Source organism: Arvicanthis niloticus, chromosome 3 (assembly GCF_011762505.2).
Source record: "Arvicanthis niloticus isolate mArvNil1 chromosome 3, mArvNil1.pat.X, whole genome shotgun sequence".
Taxonomy (NCBI): domain Eukaryota; kingdom Metazoa; phylum Chordata; class Mammalia; order Rodentia; family Muridae; genus Arvicanthis; species Arvicanthis niloticus.
In genome coordinates, this window is record NC_047660.1 from 82,903,752 (window position 1) to 82,921,166 (window position 17,415).

At 43.8% G+C, this 17,415-nt stretch overlaps 1 protein-coding gene across 2 annotated transcripts in view; it reads left to right on the forward strand.

Moving 5' to 3' along the window:
• Dcp1a (decapping mRNA 1A) overlaps positions 1-16,722 on the forward strand; it is a 47,420-nt gene extending 30,698 nt beyond the window's left edge. The window contains exons 6-10 of one of the 2 annotated variants that reach the window (XM_034497319.2): positions 5,364-5,477; positions 8,581-9,339; positions 11,226-11,291; positions 12,391-12,609; positions 12,891-16,722. In XM_034497319.2, the coding sequence (XP_034353210.1) occupies positions 5,364-5,477; positions 8,581-9,339; positions 11,226-11,291; positions 12,391-12,609; positions 12,891-12,971 (1,239 nt within the window). In that variant the 3' untranslated portion in view covers positions 12,972-16,722. The remainder of the gene's footprint in view (positions 1-5,363; positions 5,478-8,580; positions 9,340-11,225; positions 11,292-12,390; positions 12,610-12,890) is intronic. The other variant, XM_034497320.2, reaches the window with a different exon arrangement.
• The last annotated feature ends 693 nt before the right edge of the window (positions 16,723-17,415 follow it).

Consider the following 17,415-nt stretch of genomic DNA (forward strand, 5'->3'; position numbering starts at 1 on the left):
TAACTCCCTCTTCTAGCTTCTTGGCACCAGGAGTGCACACAGAGTACATACCTACATACAATCAAAATATTCAAACACATACTAAGGGCTAGAAAGATGATTCAGCAGTTAAGAGTGCTTGTTGGTTTTTGCAGAGGACCCAGGTTCAATTCCCAGCTCCTACCTAGTGGTTCATAACCATCCTTATATTAGTTCTAGAGTATCTGATGACCTCATCTGACCTCCATGGTCACCAGGTATGCAAACAGTGTACATGCAGACAAAATGTGCACATAAAATAAATCTGAAAAATATATTTTAAAGAAGCTAAATGTTGGGAAAGCAGTCATCTATAATCGTGATTTTTAAAATAAAACAAAAATTGAGGAGTTTATTTTGTTATTTGGTTTGGTTTAAAGGCTAATTTATTTTCCATAGACCCCTTCTCAAAAATACCTTGTGCTATTTCTCATTGCCTCTCTGTGTTCACTCAGTCACTACCCTGAGTGGTGATTTGATCAAAATACCCATGAGACAGGAACTAGATACTGCTCAGTGGGACCCGTTCTGCAAGAAGTGGCCCTGGCTTCTCTGCCTGAGAGGCAAGAAACAAAAAAGAAAAGAAAACTTCTTTTTTCTTTTAACACTTTCCATGTTGTGAGCATATTATTTACCCCTGTATCAACCCTTAGACACTAGAGCTGTAGTGTCTAGTGCGCTGTCTAAAAATCCCCTAAGATTTCTATTTTCAATTACTGCAAAAGCAGTTAATACAGACAGCATCTTCTATTGTAAAAAGAACATTCTAAAATATATAAGATGTTATCCAGGGTTAGATTCAAATGTTAGAAGATTTGTTAAATCTTTTGTTGTTGTTGTTGTTTTTGGTTTTTTGGGGGTTTTTTTTGTTGTTAAATCTTTAACATTTCATTTATAGGGTTTTCTTTTTGTCTTTAAAACCTACAAGCATGGCGGCTTCTTTATAAATTAAAGTTTGCTTTCTGCCTTGTTTGCCTATTTCACCATGTGGAGCTGGTATAAGAAGTAACTCTGGAGCTACATCTGAGTGTTGGCAGACTCCCAGCAGCACATAGACAGGCCCTCTGTCTCCTTTGGGAAGACTTGGGAAATTGCCAGCCAAGGGGAGGGAGGATAAGCAAGGCCTCAGATTTAATATTAATTCCAAATCATCCCTGATCGGTCAGTTTATATAAGGTAGTCATCATTCCCTCTCTATTCCTCCCTCCCTCTCTCTCTGCCTCTCCCCTTCCCTCCCTCTTCTGTCTTTTCTCTCCTCCGCTCTTCTCTTTTTTGTAGTCTCCCTCTGTAATCCATTTAACCCTTGATCCCTCTGGCTCAGCCTCCTGACTACTGAAATTACAGGCGCACACTCACTGCCACAGCCAGTACATATTTTTTGTACTGCATAATATTTCTAAGAGACCATTTGAAACTTAAAATTGTAAGCATTTTCCTTTTTACTAACTTTTATATTTCACGTAATGAAAGACAGCCAAACCACAGCCGTTTACAGCCAGCCCAGTTCAGATTGTTTTCAGCTACAAGACAAACTCCTAGATTTTGAACAGTATTTTTAATTGTTCTTCAAAATGTAGGAATATCATTATTTTACTTTGACAAGCAGTGTATAATACTATAGAAATGTTTATGTTCAATGATTAGTAAACAAATACAGTAATTCTGTCAGCTAAAAATAGTTGTTGATGATACTTCATTATATGTCTTTCTAAAACTCTGTCCAAATGTGTATGGTTGTCCTTCTAAAACTCTGCCCAAATGTGTATGGTTGTCCTTCCAAAACTCTGTCCAGATGTGTATGGTTGTCCTTCCAAAACTCTGTCCAGATGTGTGTGGTCATTTATGTGTGTTAATTTTATTAGCTGCCTGCTTGTGATGTACTCTTTACTGCAGATCTGCATTTATACCAGCAGTAACTGTTCATCTTACAGGAAGTGTTTGTGAGACTTCAGTTGATAAAACAGAGACAGGATTTCACTTTGTGAACCAGGATGGCCTCAAACTCGCATGCCCAGTTATATAAATAAAACCCTAGATTTCTCTTAATTCTTTTTCTTAGTATCTCAGCACTCCAGTCCTGGAGCTAAAGCATCATATATCATACTAATCTTCTCCTAAGAAGAATTAGTAGATGAAAGATTTTTACTTAGGCTGGCCTCCAGACACATTACATAGCCAAGGATGACCTTGAACTTTGCCTTCAGTTCCCAAATGCTGTAATTATAGGTATATACCACCACACCCAGTTTATATAATGGGGATTAAGCCTCCTTAAAGATTTTAAACAAATTTTATAAAAGTTACACTCCAAATTTGTATGTGACTATACATATCTCCTAATCTTATGGCTGACTGCCATCATTAATAGGCAGAAGATAAACCTTCAACAAAGGCCCTATACAAGTACCAAAACTTCCCGAAATGCTTCAGAACTGTTAGTAAGCTCATCTCACAAGTTCTGTTTAAAGATTGCAGAGTCTAGTAATTCAAGAGCCACTTGGGCCATAGTACAACTGAGACCTGTCATTGCCTGTCCCCAGGTGAGAGGGTTATTGGAGTACAGCCACAGCCTGTGCACCAGGTGACCTGCTGAGTCCAGGTCCTCTAGCTCATCTGAAGAATGACGTATCTGGACTCTCCCTCCCTTAGGGAAACTCCCAGTTTTTAATATTTCTGAGCATTGTACCTTCTGCTTTAAGAGCTTCTTAGGAACAATGTTGCGTTTCTCTAATATCCAGTGCCAATCATTCCCTGTAGCAGGGTCCATAGTGATTGATGGTGACCCTGTCCAAAGAACTTTAGTTACATAATGAGTTCGCCAGTCTGAAGGGATCCTGTTCTTTAAAATAAAACAAAATTTGATGTTCTAAAATAGTATGAGAATTATCATTTAACTAGGAAAACTACAGTACTCTGTCCACTCCTTTACTATCCGAGTCCCTGTTGCTGTGTGAGCATGTTTCTGGACAATTACTTTTGAGGGAGGCTGTGGGATGGGGTGCTTATGGAGGGTAACTGGGAAGTGGGGTATCATTTGAGATGTAAACGAATGGAGTAATTAATTTAAAAAAATTTTTTTAAAAGAAATTTTAAAAAATTACTTTTATTTTTCTTGTTGAAATTATTCTTTCTCTGCATTGAAGATTGGAGAAGTTTCTTGTTTTATTCTTGTTCATTTTTATTGTTTCAATAAACAGTACTTACAAAATCTGCAACAAATACTTCAAATGGAACTTGGGTTTTCATAATTGTCTGTCTATCCAGTGATCATATAAGGATTCTTGTGTATGTTACATTGGTTTGTTGTCTATTTTGCAGTACTGGGCATGCCCAGTACATCGGGCATGCTCTACCAGATACCCAGCCAAGGATTTTTTATTTTTGTTGTTTTTTGAGATAGGGTTTCTCTGTATAGCTCTGGCTGTCCTGGAACTCACTCTGTAGACCAGGCTGGCCTCGAACTCAGAAATCCACCTGCCTCTGCCTCCCAAGTGCTGGAATTAAAGGCGTGCGCCACCACTGCCCAGCTTAGGATTCTTTTATTATTAAAACTATTTTCACTTGCAGTAACACTTTAAGCAAGTTTGAATTTAAATGGTATTGAAATGATTGGATATCCATATGTATACATAAACACACAATGTTAACCTTAAGCAAACTGTAGCATCTTATGCAAATTCAGCTCAAATTGGCTCATAACTCTAAATAAAAACATTAGACTATTTAGCCAAGTACTGGAGAGATGGCTCAGTCAGTAAAGTGCTCCTTGTATAAGCATATGTCTGAGCTTGACTCGCAATACCATGGTTTTGGGTTCAGGTCAGTGCTGGGGAAGCAGAGACTAGAGGATCTCTGGGTCTTGGTAGACAGCCAGTATAGCAGAATCCATGAGCTCCAGGTTCAGTGAGACACCTTGCCTCAAAAAGTGATTGAGGGCATCCTACATCAATTGCTGGCCTTCCCATGAACATATTTGCACACAGAACCCAACATCTGCATGCACTAAAAAAAACCCTACAACTGTGTCAGATGTGGTTGTCACACCTGCAATCATAGGACTTAGGAGACTGAGGCAAGAAGAGCATAAATCCAAAGTCAGCCTGGAATACATAGCAAGACTGTCAAAAAAAAAAAAAAAAACCTTTAGAAGAAAAATATATTTACCACTGTACCCTGATTTATCTTTCCTAGGTTTCTACTCTAGTGAAATGAAACTTTGTCTCTACAAAAGTTATCGAAGCTATGTTTATAATCAAACACTGAACATAGGGGCTGAGGAGATGACTCCGTTTGTAAAAGAGCTTGCTGTACAAGCATAAGGACCAGAGTTTGAGTCCCGTCACCCATGTAAAAGCATGACTGTGTCTGCCTGTACCCCCTGCAGAAGGGATGGAGAGCCGGAAACAGAGGGATAAAGGATTTGCTGGCCAGCCTGTTTAGCTAAAACACTGAGCCCAGGTTCATTGCGAGACCCTGGCTTCCCTCCACACACATGCTCACCCACGCATACACATACAATTACTGCACATAGACAAATAGTTTAAGAATGAAGATGTGCTAGAGAGATGGTCAGTGGTTAAGAGCCCCACTGTTCCATAAGATTTTGTTCAGTTCCCAGTACACATGCTCACAACATCTCCAGCTCCAGGAGATCCAGTTCCCTGTTCTGACCTCCTCAGGGACCAGGCACACACATGATGCACATACATACATTCAGGCAAAACACTCATACACATAAAATAAAATCTTTAAAAATGAAAACAATACAAATCTTATATACTCCACAATTAAAAGGGAATAGGCTGTTGATACTATAGTTTCGTGAATCTCTGAGGCTTTATGCTAAGTGACAGAAGCCATTACCATGGTTATATTCCATTCCACCTTAGCATTTTTGAAAAGACAAATCCATGACAGAAGAAACCACTGGTTTATTGGAATGCTCAGAGGTCATGACCATAGAGAGCCAACACACTTTTGCAGTGTGGCAGTGCTTGGCACCCAGCTGTTGAGGTGGGTGTAGTACAGGTAGAACTGCCTCTCCCAACAGTTAAAGGCGTCCCGTGTAACGTAAGTCATGGGAAAATCTAGTAGAATAATGGTATCTTCCCTTAAAATGAGTGATTAAAGCAATAACAGTTGGAGCTACCATGTATAGAAATAGATTCTCCACTTTATAGAAATTTTATTATAGAAGTTAAGGTGAAAATTGATAGAAAAATTTTTAAGAATTTTTTTGTGTATTTTTTTAATTAAAGTATTTTCGATAGCTTCAAATGTGAACCAGATTTTAGACAGCAGTCTTTTTTCAGATGATAGACTTTTTCTTTTAATTCTTTTTCAAGAATCAGATGGGCGGCTCAAATATCTCCAGTCCTGGGCTACAGCCAAGCACTCAGCTCTCCAATCTGGGAAGCACTGAGACTCTAGAAGAGACACCCTCTGGGTCACAAGACAAGGTTTGTACAGTTAAAGCCGTAGCTTTGTCAGATAGCCAAACAGCACCGTTTCACGAGGGTTTGAGCCACCTTGCAAGCTTGGTTTCTTACTTGTCTGTCTGTCAGATCATATGTGTGACATCATAACGACATATGCCCAGCTCATTTCCCAGGTCCAGGGAACATGTGGACTAGGCAGCAGCCTCCTTCTGGTCCCATAGCTTTTGCTCTTGATACTGCCTTCTCTGTGCTCACCCAGGCCAGCAGAATGACCCTAGTAAACACAACTTTCACCCTTTGCTTTTACAGCCCTCCTGTGGTGTCCTGTCACTCACAGGAATGGTCCACAAGACTGTCCCCTGCTTCTGGCCTGCCCCTCTCCCTGAGCCATCAGCTCCTAAAATCTGCTCAACCAGGACTGTGACCTAGTGTTTTTCCTTGGCTCTCAGTGACTGTCCGTTTTCTTCTTCTGGTCTCTTCATGGCTTCTTAGGGCCTTCCGTCCTCCGCTTGCTTTACTTTCTTACTGACTTTCGTTACCTAACGCGGTGTGGTTTGGTTTTATCCACTGTCCTAAGCTAAAGGGACCTGCAGTTCATTTGCTTGGGTTTTTGTTGTTGTTTGTTTGTTTTTAAGACAAGGTCTCACTATGTAGTCCTTGCTATACTGAAACTAGCTTGTATAGACCAGGCTGGTTCCTGCTCCTCAGTGCTGGGCTAAAAGGAGTGCACCACCACACCCTCCAGAGACTAACAGTTTTCCCTCCCTGTTCAAGGCTGTGTTTTGGTGTTTTTTGAGACAGGGTTTCTCTGTACAGTCCTGGCCACCCCAGAACTCACCTTGTATCAATGCTGTGTCTTTAGCACCTAGAAATATAAGTATTTATTGAGTCGATTCATTCTCTTTATAATTGGTGGTCTGATAAGACAACAGATACGTTAAACTTCTGTTGATTATATTTGTGTAGAGTGGTAAGTAGTACAGAAGGAGCCAGGTGTGGTAGTGCACACCTGTAATCCCAGCACCTCAGAGACTGGGGCAGGACAGTCATCTACTGTCCTGTTTGAGGCCAATCTGTTGTATAACTTTTTCCAGGCCACCTTGGATAACAAAAGCTGATTTTATCCCATAATAATAATATACATATACACATAATACAGAATGATTCCATGCAGTCCTCCAATATTTCCTGTTGAGAACATCTTGTAAAGTGTGGCATTCTGTCATATCCAGGATGTTGACAAGAGCCATCATGCTCACATTTCTCAGTTGTACTCTGTGTGTGTGAGTGTGTGTGTGTGTGTGTGTGTGTGTGTACACTCCATCTGTAGTCTTGTCCTGTGGATGGTACATGCCTGTAATCCCAGTCCTTGGGAAGTAGAGAGAGAATGATTAGAAGTTAAGGTTGACCCTAGAGGCCGGGTGTGGTGGCGCACTCCTTTAATCCCAGCACTTGGGAGGCAGAGGCAGGCAGATTTCTGAGTTCGAGGCCAGCCTGGTCTACAGAGTGAGTTTCAGGAAACCCTGTCTCGAAAAACCAAAAAAAAAAAAAAAAGGTTAACCCTAGGTTATACAGGAGTTTGAGGCCAGCCAGTCTGGGTTATTATATGAGACACCGTCTCATAGCAAATGAAAAACAAGGGTGGAGTGTAAGGGAGACTTACTGGTATACATTATATACACAACTGTAATATAACGATCTTGTTAACATGTACATTACATGCTAATAAAGACAAACTTAGACACTCATAGATACTTAATTCATAATAGCCAAAAAACCGCATACAACCCAAATGTCCTTTAATAGGGAAATGTTTCAAAATGGTTAGACTCCACTTCCCAAGGACTGGGATCACCACCATTATACATACCACCACGCCCAGCTCTATAAGTTTGTTTGCTTTAGTGGATTATGGGAAGTGTGCACATGTACATGCAAGGACTCACACACGTGTGCATGTGGCAGGCGGGGCTCCTCAAATGCCATGCCTTACACCCTACCATTTTAATTTTATTTCATTAATTTTATTTCATTTCATTTTTTAGCAAAGTTTCTCATTAGCCCGTAGTTTGCATGGCTAGCTAGTCTGGCCAATAAGTCCCCACTGTCCATCCATCCCTGCCAGCTCAGTGCTGGGAATACAAGTATGCAAATGAGTAGGAAAACTACTTGCTTAAAGACTATGCAGGCTACATTGCAAGATTCTGTCTCAAAAACAAAAAATAAAATAAAATTGCATCTTTTTTCAGCTAAAACCAAGGAATTACAAAGCATTGAGATTTAGATACTGGCAAAAGGCTGTGTGATTGTCTAAAAGGATTACAAATCCCTAATCTGCCCTTACACATACACACACACACACACACACACAGAGAGAGAGAGAGAGAGACAGAGAGAGACAGAGAGAGACAGAGACAGAGAGAGACAGAGAGAGACAGAGAGAGACAGAGAGAGACAGACAGAGACAGAGAGAGAGAGAGAGAGAGAGAGAGAGAGAGAGAGAGAGAGAGAGAGAGAGACTCTGTTTATTTAATGATGCTGCCATCTAGTGCTAAGTAGCAAATCATGCTGCCAGGCCTCAGTATTAAATTCCATTTCATAGGGGCCAGAGATGGTTCAGTCAGTACTGTGCTTGTCATACAAGCATAAGGGCCTGAGTTTGGGTCCCTAGCAGCACATGAAAAGGCTCACTGATGATACTCATGTTTGAATCCAGCACTGGGAAGGCAGATGTCCAGAGCTTGTTGGCCAGTCAGTGTAACTGAATAAAAGTTCTGGTTTATTGAGAGACTTTGTCAATGAGGATGACATCTGACATTGACCCCTGGCCTCCACATACATGCATGTGTGCCTACATGGAGACATGTATGTGTCCACATGAACTCGTGTGTATACTGCAGATACAACTCACACAAAAAATACACGTCACTTTCATAATTCATTTATTAAGTTTTCTTGGTAATCTTTCTTTCTCCAGTGTGTTTTCTTTTGTTATTTGATTGAATTGTTCCTACTCTTTAACATAGAAGTATGGCTTCTTACCTGTGTGTGTGATGGAAAAGAATTCTGGTTAAATTGGTTTCTGAAGCTTTCTTTGATTGTGTCATTTGCTTTTGTTTTTCAGTCTGCTCCATCTGGTCACAAACATCTGACAGTAGAAGAGTTATTTGGAACCTCCTTGCCAAAGGAACAACAACCAACGGCTATGGGTCTAGAGTCAGAAGACACAGACAAGCTGCTAGGAGATGCATCACAGAAAGAGCCCAGCTCATTCCTCTCATTTCCCTTTGAGCAGTCAGGGGGTGCCCCTCAGTCTGAAAACCTGGGTGTCCATTCTGCCACTCACCACACAGTCCAGCCTGAAGGCAGCGCCCCGGTGCTGATTACTCCCGCCTCCATTGCACAGTCGGGTGACAAGCGTCCCCCAAGCTACGCGCTCCCGCTGAGCCCCGTCCTCAGCCCCACTCTGCCGGCTGAAGCTCCTACCACACAGGTTCCCCACTTACCTCGGAATAGCACCATGATGCAAGCAGTAAAGACCACACCTAGGCAGAAATCTCCACTCCTGAACCAGCCAGTCCCTGAGCTAAGCCACAGCAGTCTGATTGCTAGCCAGAGCCCCTTCAGAGCCCCGGTGAGTCTGGCAAATCCAGCTGGCACAGCCCTCCCAAGCGTTGATCTGCTCCAGAAACTCAGGTTGACCCCACAGCATGACCAAATACAGGCACAGCCGCTTGGAAAAGGTGTGATGGCACCCAACTTTTCTTCGGCAGCTGGCCAACTGGCCACCCCTGAGAGCTTCATAGAGCCTTCCTCTAAGACAGCAGCAGCAAGAGCCGCAGCCTCCTCCCTGAGCAACATGGTGCTTGCTCCAACCCTCCAGGTAAGACAGGAGCAGGAGGGCAGAAAGAAACAAGACTACAGAAGCCATGGCTTTAAGTGACATGAGGCAGAGGTTTGTGTGTGTGTGTGTGTGTGTGTGTGTGTGTGTGTGTGTTGTTGTTGTTGTTGTTGTTGTTGTTGTTGTTGTTGTTGTTGTTGTTGTTTTGTGCAGCAGCCATACCTAGCCAAAGATACAAGTGTCTGTCTGTCTCCATAATCTGTAACTAAATTTGCTCTATGGGGTGAGTTTGGGAGGGGGTCCCTGTCAGTCTGTCTATGATCTGTAACTGAACTTAGTGTGTATACTTGTATGCACATGTGCATACATGCATGAGTTTCCAGGTTCTATAGTAACTCAAATTTGCTGTGTAAACAAAGCTGGAGGAGTTAACATTGGAAGAGGAATACATTGTAAGTTAAGGAGTGTGAGTTATGTTTCAAACCTTGGGAAGGCATTGAAAGGTTCTGAATGAAGAGTGACTTGTTGGTAATGTCAGAAACAGGAATCAGGCCACCCATACTAGGGCAAGCTGTGGATCACTTTGCCTGAGCAGTTGGGGCCTGAGTTAAGCACGGTGGATAAGTAGATTTTTAAAATATCTAGTCAGTGAGGCTTCATGGTAGATTGATGTTGAGGGTAAGGGAGAGGTTTGTCCTTGGAAGTAACTCATCAATAGCAAGTTTACCAGCAAGAGAACGAGCTGGTCACATGGTCACAGCTGGGAGGGAGTGCAGTGTGCTGCTGTGACTGCTAGCTGCCTGTGAGCATTTGGATCTGACACACAGTGGGCAAGGTTCTGTGCTGTGTGTAGGTATCACAGGCCTGGAGTGCTCTTACTCCTCTTCCTTTGCTCTGATAGACTACAGAAAGAAACATATGGAAGAGAGTTTATTTGGGTTTCTGGTTATAGAGGGAAAGGGTCTGTCCCACCTCTCAGTCTGGACGCTCATGTCATGGTCTGCACCTGCCTTCTCCACATTCAGCCCTAGAAGACAGCACTACACTCTTGCATGCTGCTTGGCAGAAACCATATCTGTAAATACTCATTTAGATGGCAATAGTTAATTTAAGATCTTGTTCTTGCCTGATATAGTGGCACATGCCTTTAGTCTCAGTGAGCAATCTGTGATTCAAGTCTAGCCTGGTCTACATAGCAAGCTCTAGGCCAGTCAGGGCTATCCTGTATCAAGACAAAAAGACCCTGCTGTCTTTGTTTACTGGACAACATTAATTCTTTCCCAAAGGCCATGAGAGTGCACATCTGTAAAACCATAGTGAAGAAAGCTGAGGCAGAGGAGTCTCAAGTTAGAGACCAACCTGAACTACCCTGGTCTCAAAACAAAACAACAAAAGGACATCCTCTGTCTCTTATGGTGTACTTAGGATGAAGGCTGTTTGGTGCCACTAACCAGGTTCAGAGAACCTTTGAAGAACTTGGGGCTGCGAACATAGTAGTAGAGCCATTTGCTTATCTTATGCAACGTCCTGCGTTCAGCTTTCAGCACTGCAAGAAAATATTTTTATTATTTATATTGTACACATTGTGCTTGTGAGGCCGAGGCAGGAAGATTGCACATTTGAGGCAAGCCTCAGTCTGTAGACAGAGTCCAGGGCCGAGGACAGGGCTCTCTAGCAGAGTTGACCCCAGTCCCCATCACACTTTTTTCTTAGAGTCACCTGACAGTTTCTGTCTACACATCCTCTCGGGGAATTCCACAGGAGCTGCTGCTGCTGCCCAGGGCTCTCATTGTGGAGATGAGTCACTGAGAGCATTACCAACAAGTTCCTCTCAGCTCTGAACCATTTGTTGAGATTGCTCTGTCACAGACAACTGACTGAAGCTTGCTGTATCTGTTCATCTTTTTTCCCCCCATTAAACATTTCAGTCTATGCAGCAAAACCAGGATCCTGAAGTATTTGCCCAGCCTAAGGTGTTACCCAGTGCCATCCCGGTAAGGATGCCCCCACCCCAAGCATGTATACCCATGTGGAGGCCAGGGCTGGCATTGGGTGTCTCTATTAGTTCTCCACTTCATATATTGAGTCAGGGTCTCTGCTTGAGCCTGGCCAACTTGCTGTCTATCCCCTGTGCCCTGGACCACCACACCCAACCAGGTGTTTTGTTCCTGGGATCCAGAAACAGAGCCTCACAAGCTAACATAGTGCAGACACAGCGAGCACTCACCCCACTTAGCCATTTCCCCAGCCCTGGGACATCCTCCCCCAGCTCCCCAAGAGCACATTGAACAGTTTGGGGTTCTACTGGTGTAAGGTGGGCTCTTACCACCTTAGTGAAAAGCTGTAGTATTCCAGCTCTGTCCTGTCTCAGGTGCCCCTTCTAGGACAGAGTTGCTGTGCTTCTCAGCAGAATTCCTTAAGACCTTATGTTAACTCTGTATAGATGTCTTGCTGACTGTATAGAGGGTGTGTCAGCCACTGGGTGGGCCCTTGTGGATCATTTGTAAGTGGGTGGGTGCTGGCCATATATCAACCTGGTCTCTGTAAGTATGAGGTACTCCTTGACCTGGAAAGTGAGGAGTCCCAAGGGACACCACTGTCCTGTCACATCTGCAGACAAAGCTCCTCAGCCTGCATACTTCTGTCCTTCTCTCCTAAGCACCCAACTTGTTTTGTTATCCACCACTCCCCTTCACCCACCAACCTTGAAAGACACAGTTCTCTGTGGCACTTGCTCACCTGCCTATGAGCCTGTACCCCTCTCCTGGGTCTTCAGAGGTTAGCCTTCTGCCTGCTGTAGGTTAGCCTGTTCTGTTGTGTGGTCATCAGCAGAAGCAGCTATCCCAGTTTTACATCAAAAAGCAAGCTAAGAGGGCTGGAGCGCTGGCTCTGTGGCTGTTGAATGGCACTGATGCTCTTGCTTGAGGATCCAGCACCCTCTTCTGCCTTCTATGGGTACCCACAGACACACACCACATGGGCATATGTGCAACCAAAGTACCCATACACATAAAATAAAACCTTAAGGGAAGAGGCAGGGCAAGCTAAATGGCTTGGATAACAAACGTGACTGTTATTCTGTGTCCCCCACAGATTGCAGGCCCTCCATTGGTTACTGCAACAACCACAGCCGTATCCTCAGTCCTGCTGTCCCCCAGTGTGTTCCAGCAAACAGTTCCCAGGTCCACAGACCTAGAGAGGAAAGCCAGCTCCCCTTCTCCCCTCACTGTTGGAACACCAGAAAATCAGAGAAAGCCTTCCATTATTCTCAGCAAGTCTCAGCTCCAGGACACACTGATTCATCTAATAAAGGTATGTATGTAGGGTGTCAGCTTAGTTTTTAATTTTGTATCTTAACAAGGCTTTGTATATATTGGTGCAAATTCAGAAACCTGCCTGGCAGCAGCCTCTTTTCCCATGTATATCCTCCTGGTGGAGTGATGGACGTCAACCCGGACTGTCATTGTGACCATCTCTGGGGGCAGATTGGGGAATTAGTTACACCAGTCAGTTCTGTGTTTTCCTGAGGTGTTATCATGGGGGTGAGTTCTGAGGACGTAACAGGCAGTGTGTTTCCTTCCCATGTCTTCCAGAATGACTCCGGCTTCCTCAGTATGCTTCATGAAGTTTATCTGCAGGTTCTGACCAAGAACAAAGATAACCACAACCTATGACTGCAGTGAAGGCAGTGTGAAGGGAGAGGGTCCACCTCAAAACAAGCAGGCTTCCTTGCAGAACATCTAAGTAGAACATGGAGCATTGAGGAGCCTAAGAGAGCCTTGACCTTAAGGCTGTTTTCTACAGACATTCTCAGTGATGATGGAGGTTTCACTGTGAAACATCACCAGCAAACCTTTGTTTGACAGAACAACAAGAGACCATTGTGTTGAGTTACGTGGGTGTTTTCATCAGCTATAAGCCAGTGTGTGGAATGAGTTGCCTGATTGTCAGCTTGCTTTCCAGGCCTGGGGAGGAGCCAGCAGCCTTGCAGCAGAGCTCGGTGGAGTCCTCCCCTCCCTCCTATACCCCTGAAGCTCCGAACTCAATGTCAGCTCACAGAGTAGCTTCAGGTTTTAAGGGTCAGAATTTAAGCTGACTCTTTGGAAGGTATTTGTTCAAGTGAAGTATATTTTCTATAAGCACCCCACTTGGGCCTTAAGACTTCTGGGATGTCTTTGTGTTCCGGTAAGTGTCCCTGGTCCTGCCCTGTGCAAACTCCAGTGAAGCACTGCTCTTTGGTTAGGCCCACTGGGCCCTGGTGGAGGAGACTTCACACCTTTGATGCAGAGGCCGGGCCACACAGATCCAGATTCTACCAGAAGGCTCCGTTTTAGTGAACTCTTGGCAGTTTAAGTGTCAAGTTTGTGTGTGAAGCGCAGCCTTATTTTCCTTTTCTGTCTAAACACAGTTCAAGTTATTGTTGATTGTTTTCCTTAACACTTTGGCAAAAGGACCAGTGGACCAATCTGACAAAGCCATTCTGGTTCCATTCCTCAGATGTGCTGAGAGCATTTAAAGCTATGCAGAAAAGGGAGCTGTCCTCACACTGCCCTTCCTTTGTTGTAGAATATGGAGTCAAAAAGCAAGTGTGAGACACAGAACCTCACAGTATATTCCCAGGCTGCGGGCTCTCCCAGCCGCAGTGCAGAACTGTAAAGATGCTTTGTGATGCTGCTATTGATCTGCCATGGTTTCTATTTATTCTTTTATGGCATGTAATGGTGTTTGGTAATATTTTAATGTAGAATTTGATTATTTCAGCAATAGTAATTTTGAGATATTCTTTGAATGAAAAGTGTCTTCGTTTCTATGATACAGGTCATTTTCTAGTATTTAACCAATTAAGATGCACTGCTTACTTTTCTGAGCACTATTTAATGATGGGTAACAACCCAGTTGACTCAACCAGCTAGCGTAAGGATTCGCTGTGACTAACACTGACAGACGCAGCGCTCCCACCGGGACAGTTGCTTAAGCTTTAATGGGAACTCAATCAAAGGCTCATCGATTTCTCTCTAGCTGAAGTTTTAGAAAATTACTTATTAATTACTTATTTTACTTTGGTCTTAGTTTTTAGCCTAAAGAACACTTTGATTGGCTCATACTGATCTCAACATGCTTCCTGGACAATGTTTCTGCTTCTCAGTTGACTGTCTTCTCTTGTCTACCTGGTTATGTGTGAAGTGTGCAGAATTCAGGGAAGCTTAGACTTTTTCATACTAAGTTAGGGATAGTTTCATGATAGTGTGTAAATATAGCAACCAAAAATTAATTGTTCACATGTCATCTAAGCAAAGTCAAGTCGTAGTGAGGTGATGAGTGTTGTTGACAGGAGGAGGTGGTGGTGGTCAGGGAGCCGCAGGGCTGCTGTCTAAAGTGAGCACGCTCTAGACCTGATCATCCCCAAGTGTGGGCTCAGTGCACATCAGCAAACGGATGATTCAAAGCATCTTCTTCCGACAGCTATGTGAACTTCACTGATGCTTTTGAGTGTGTGTAGTGTTATGTGAGGGTGAAGAATGGGTGCCCTTAAAGAGCGTCTGCAGTCAGACCTGATACTTTGACCCTTTAATCCTAGGAATGACTATGATAAACAGAATGAGAACCTCTGAGAAGGAAGGCTTCCTCAGTGTAGATGTCAACTTCTGAGTGCTGAAGGGATGGAGACTTGAGGCGGGTAAACCTGTTTCAGCTCTGAGATTTACATGCTCCAAGCATTTTTCTTAAAATTCAGAAGCCAGAAGTTCCAGATCATGACTTCTAGGAAGCTAGGCCAGAATGAGTCCCCAGAGAGTCAGGCCAAGCCTGACTATAGGTGCAGTTGGATGAGGCTGGCCTGAGAGTCAGCTCTGTTGCCTTATTCCTCATTCAGGCATATTGTCCAGACCCTCTGCTAGCCAGCGTAGCTTGCATGTTTACAGTGTCTTCTGGAACCTTAGTTAGACTGAAAGGGACATTGGAGATGCTTCTTGCTAAGTTGGCAGAGTCCAGAAGACCTCATTAGGTCATTTGGTCCATCTGTGTACACATCCCACCCCCTCACCCCGGTGGTCAAAGGGTCTGGGAAGAGCAGCCCAGAGTTTGGCATGCAGCATGTCTGGGGTGTCACCAGTGAGTGGCACTGCTCTTTTTGTTGTAGTTAATGTTATGTCTTTGAATAGGTGAACACCCTAGCTGACCCCTCCAGTCCCTCTCAGACTGCCTTCTTCCCGGTTGTTACCTCTCCGGGGCCCCGCTTGATCTACTTGACTTTGAGTGCTGAATCTCAAGTAACCATCAGTATCAGGAAAGGCATTCCCTGCAGGCTCCATATGGACTGTTCATTCCAAACCCAAGTCCAGGCCTTAGCCCAGACTTGGTTTAGATACCAATGACCAGATTTTGCATGTGCAACCATTGGTTATACCTGTGGCCTGAATCTTCTTATGGGAATTAATTATAATGCCATTGAATCCACTAGTAAATAATCTTTTAAAACCATGCAGCTTTATTGCTCTCTTCCCCCCAAAGAATGTCATTTGAAATTTCCTCATTTCAGTAGTAGAGGCCGTAACTGCCATTGAGATACTGATAATGCACCATGAAACTGAAGGTGCCTACCTGCTCACACAGCAGAGTTGGCCATCTTACTGCAGCTCAGAGGGAAGAGAAGGGCACAGGCACAGGAGGACCTTGTGCGGCAGGCACGGAGGGAGGGCTCACTGCCCAAGTCCTGTGTCCTCGTGGCACACCTGCTGAGGACCATGTGTTTCTTCTGCCTGCCTTTGTTTTTCCTCAGTTGTGTTCAGAGTGCGTACCTTCTGGAACCAGCAGTGCCCACCCTGTTCAAGAATCCAAAACGCTCAGGTCTGAGCAGAGCACCTTACAGTGGGCTTTGAAGGTCGCTCACAGGGAGCATTTCCATGAGGACCAGGGCCTCCAGGAGCCTGTGGGGTTTAAGTTTGGAGTTGTTTTGGTTTTTTGTTTTGGTTTTTTTATTTCAAGTTTCAGCAGGAGAGACGTGCAATGTTTCACTCAGATTCCAATTTGCCATCACTCTTTCAAACGCTGCAATGCAATACAGATCACTTTGAAGTGGGAAAAAATGCAAAGTTGTGTTTCCCTTTTATCTGTGAAACCTTAAGACGTGTGTTGTTGGTGTACGTGCTGAGTGGTCTTATTCTCTACTGCTTCGGCCATGTGGCTCTCATGACTTCATTGCACCAGGCTCTCGGCCCTTCCGAGGAGACGAGAAGCCCTGCGCCACAGTGAAGCTTTCGTTCTGTGAGCGCAATACCACCTCATTAACCTTTTTAGTGGTGTGGATTTTATACCATCTGTGTATGTTTGCAAATATTAAGTTATTACATGTTTTAAAATGAGCATTTTTCATCCTAAATTTTATATGTTTGCAAATATATTTTTTTAATAAAATTTCAAAACCAAGTTTTAGCACCTACTAAAAGTTCTAATTGTGTGTTTTATTTAATCTGTAGAAATGGGAACTTTCAAATGAGTTAAACCTCTCCAGAGCCAGAGCTCTGCACTGCTCGGGTGGAATAAAGGCATGAACAAAACCAGCCAAAATCAAGACAACTACATACCTGTTTTTAGCTTATGCTTCAGAAAACAGCTCCTTTCTGAATCCAGACGGATAGGCACGTGTGTGTATATGGGGCTGGGCTCTGTGGTTAAATGCTTGATGCACAAGCATAAGGACCTAAGTACAGACCCTCAGCACCTGTTTTTAGTTTCATTTCATTTCGTTTTGTTTTGTTTGTTGCCAGGTGAGAAGGCTTGCCTCTGTACCCTAGTGCTGGGAGCCACTGGCTAGCTGGTTTAGACTAAACAGCTCCAGGTTCAGTGAGAAACCCTGTCTCAAACAAAATGGGAAAGTGATTTAGGAAGACATCCAGTGTCAACCTCTGGCTTCCACATCTGCCCACAGGCATACACACGCAGGCATGTGCCACACGGGCAGAGATGTGTGTGTGTACAGGAAGAGGTTTAGTGTGTCAGATGACTGTTGGGGTGAAGGGAGGCCTCACCATCCTAAGACAGGAGCTCAACCAATGGCTGTTGAGTATCCAAGGACGGGAAAGGGAGGCTGGGGTCCTTTGCTCCAACCTAGGACAGGGT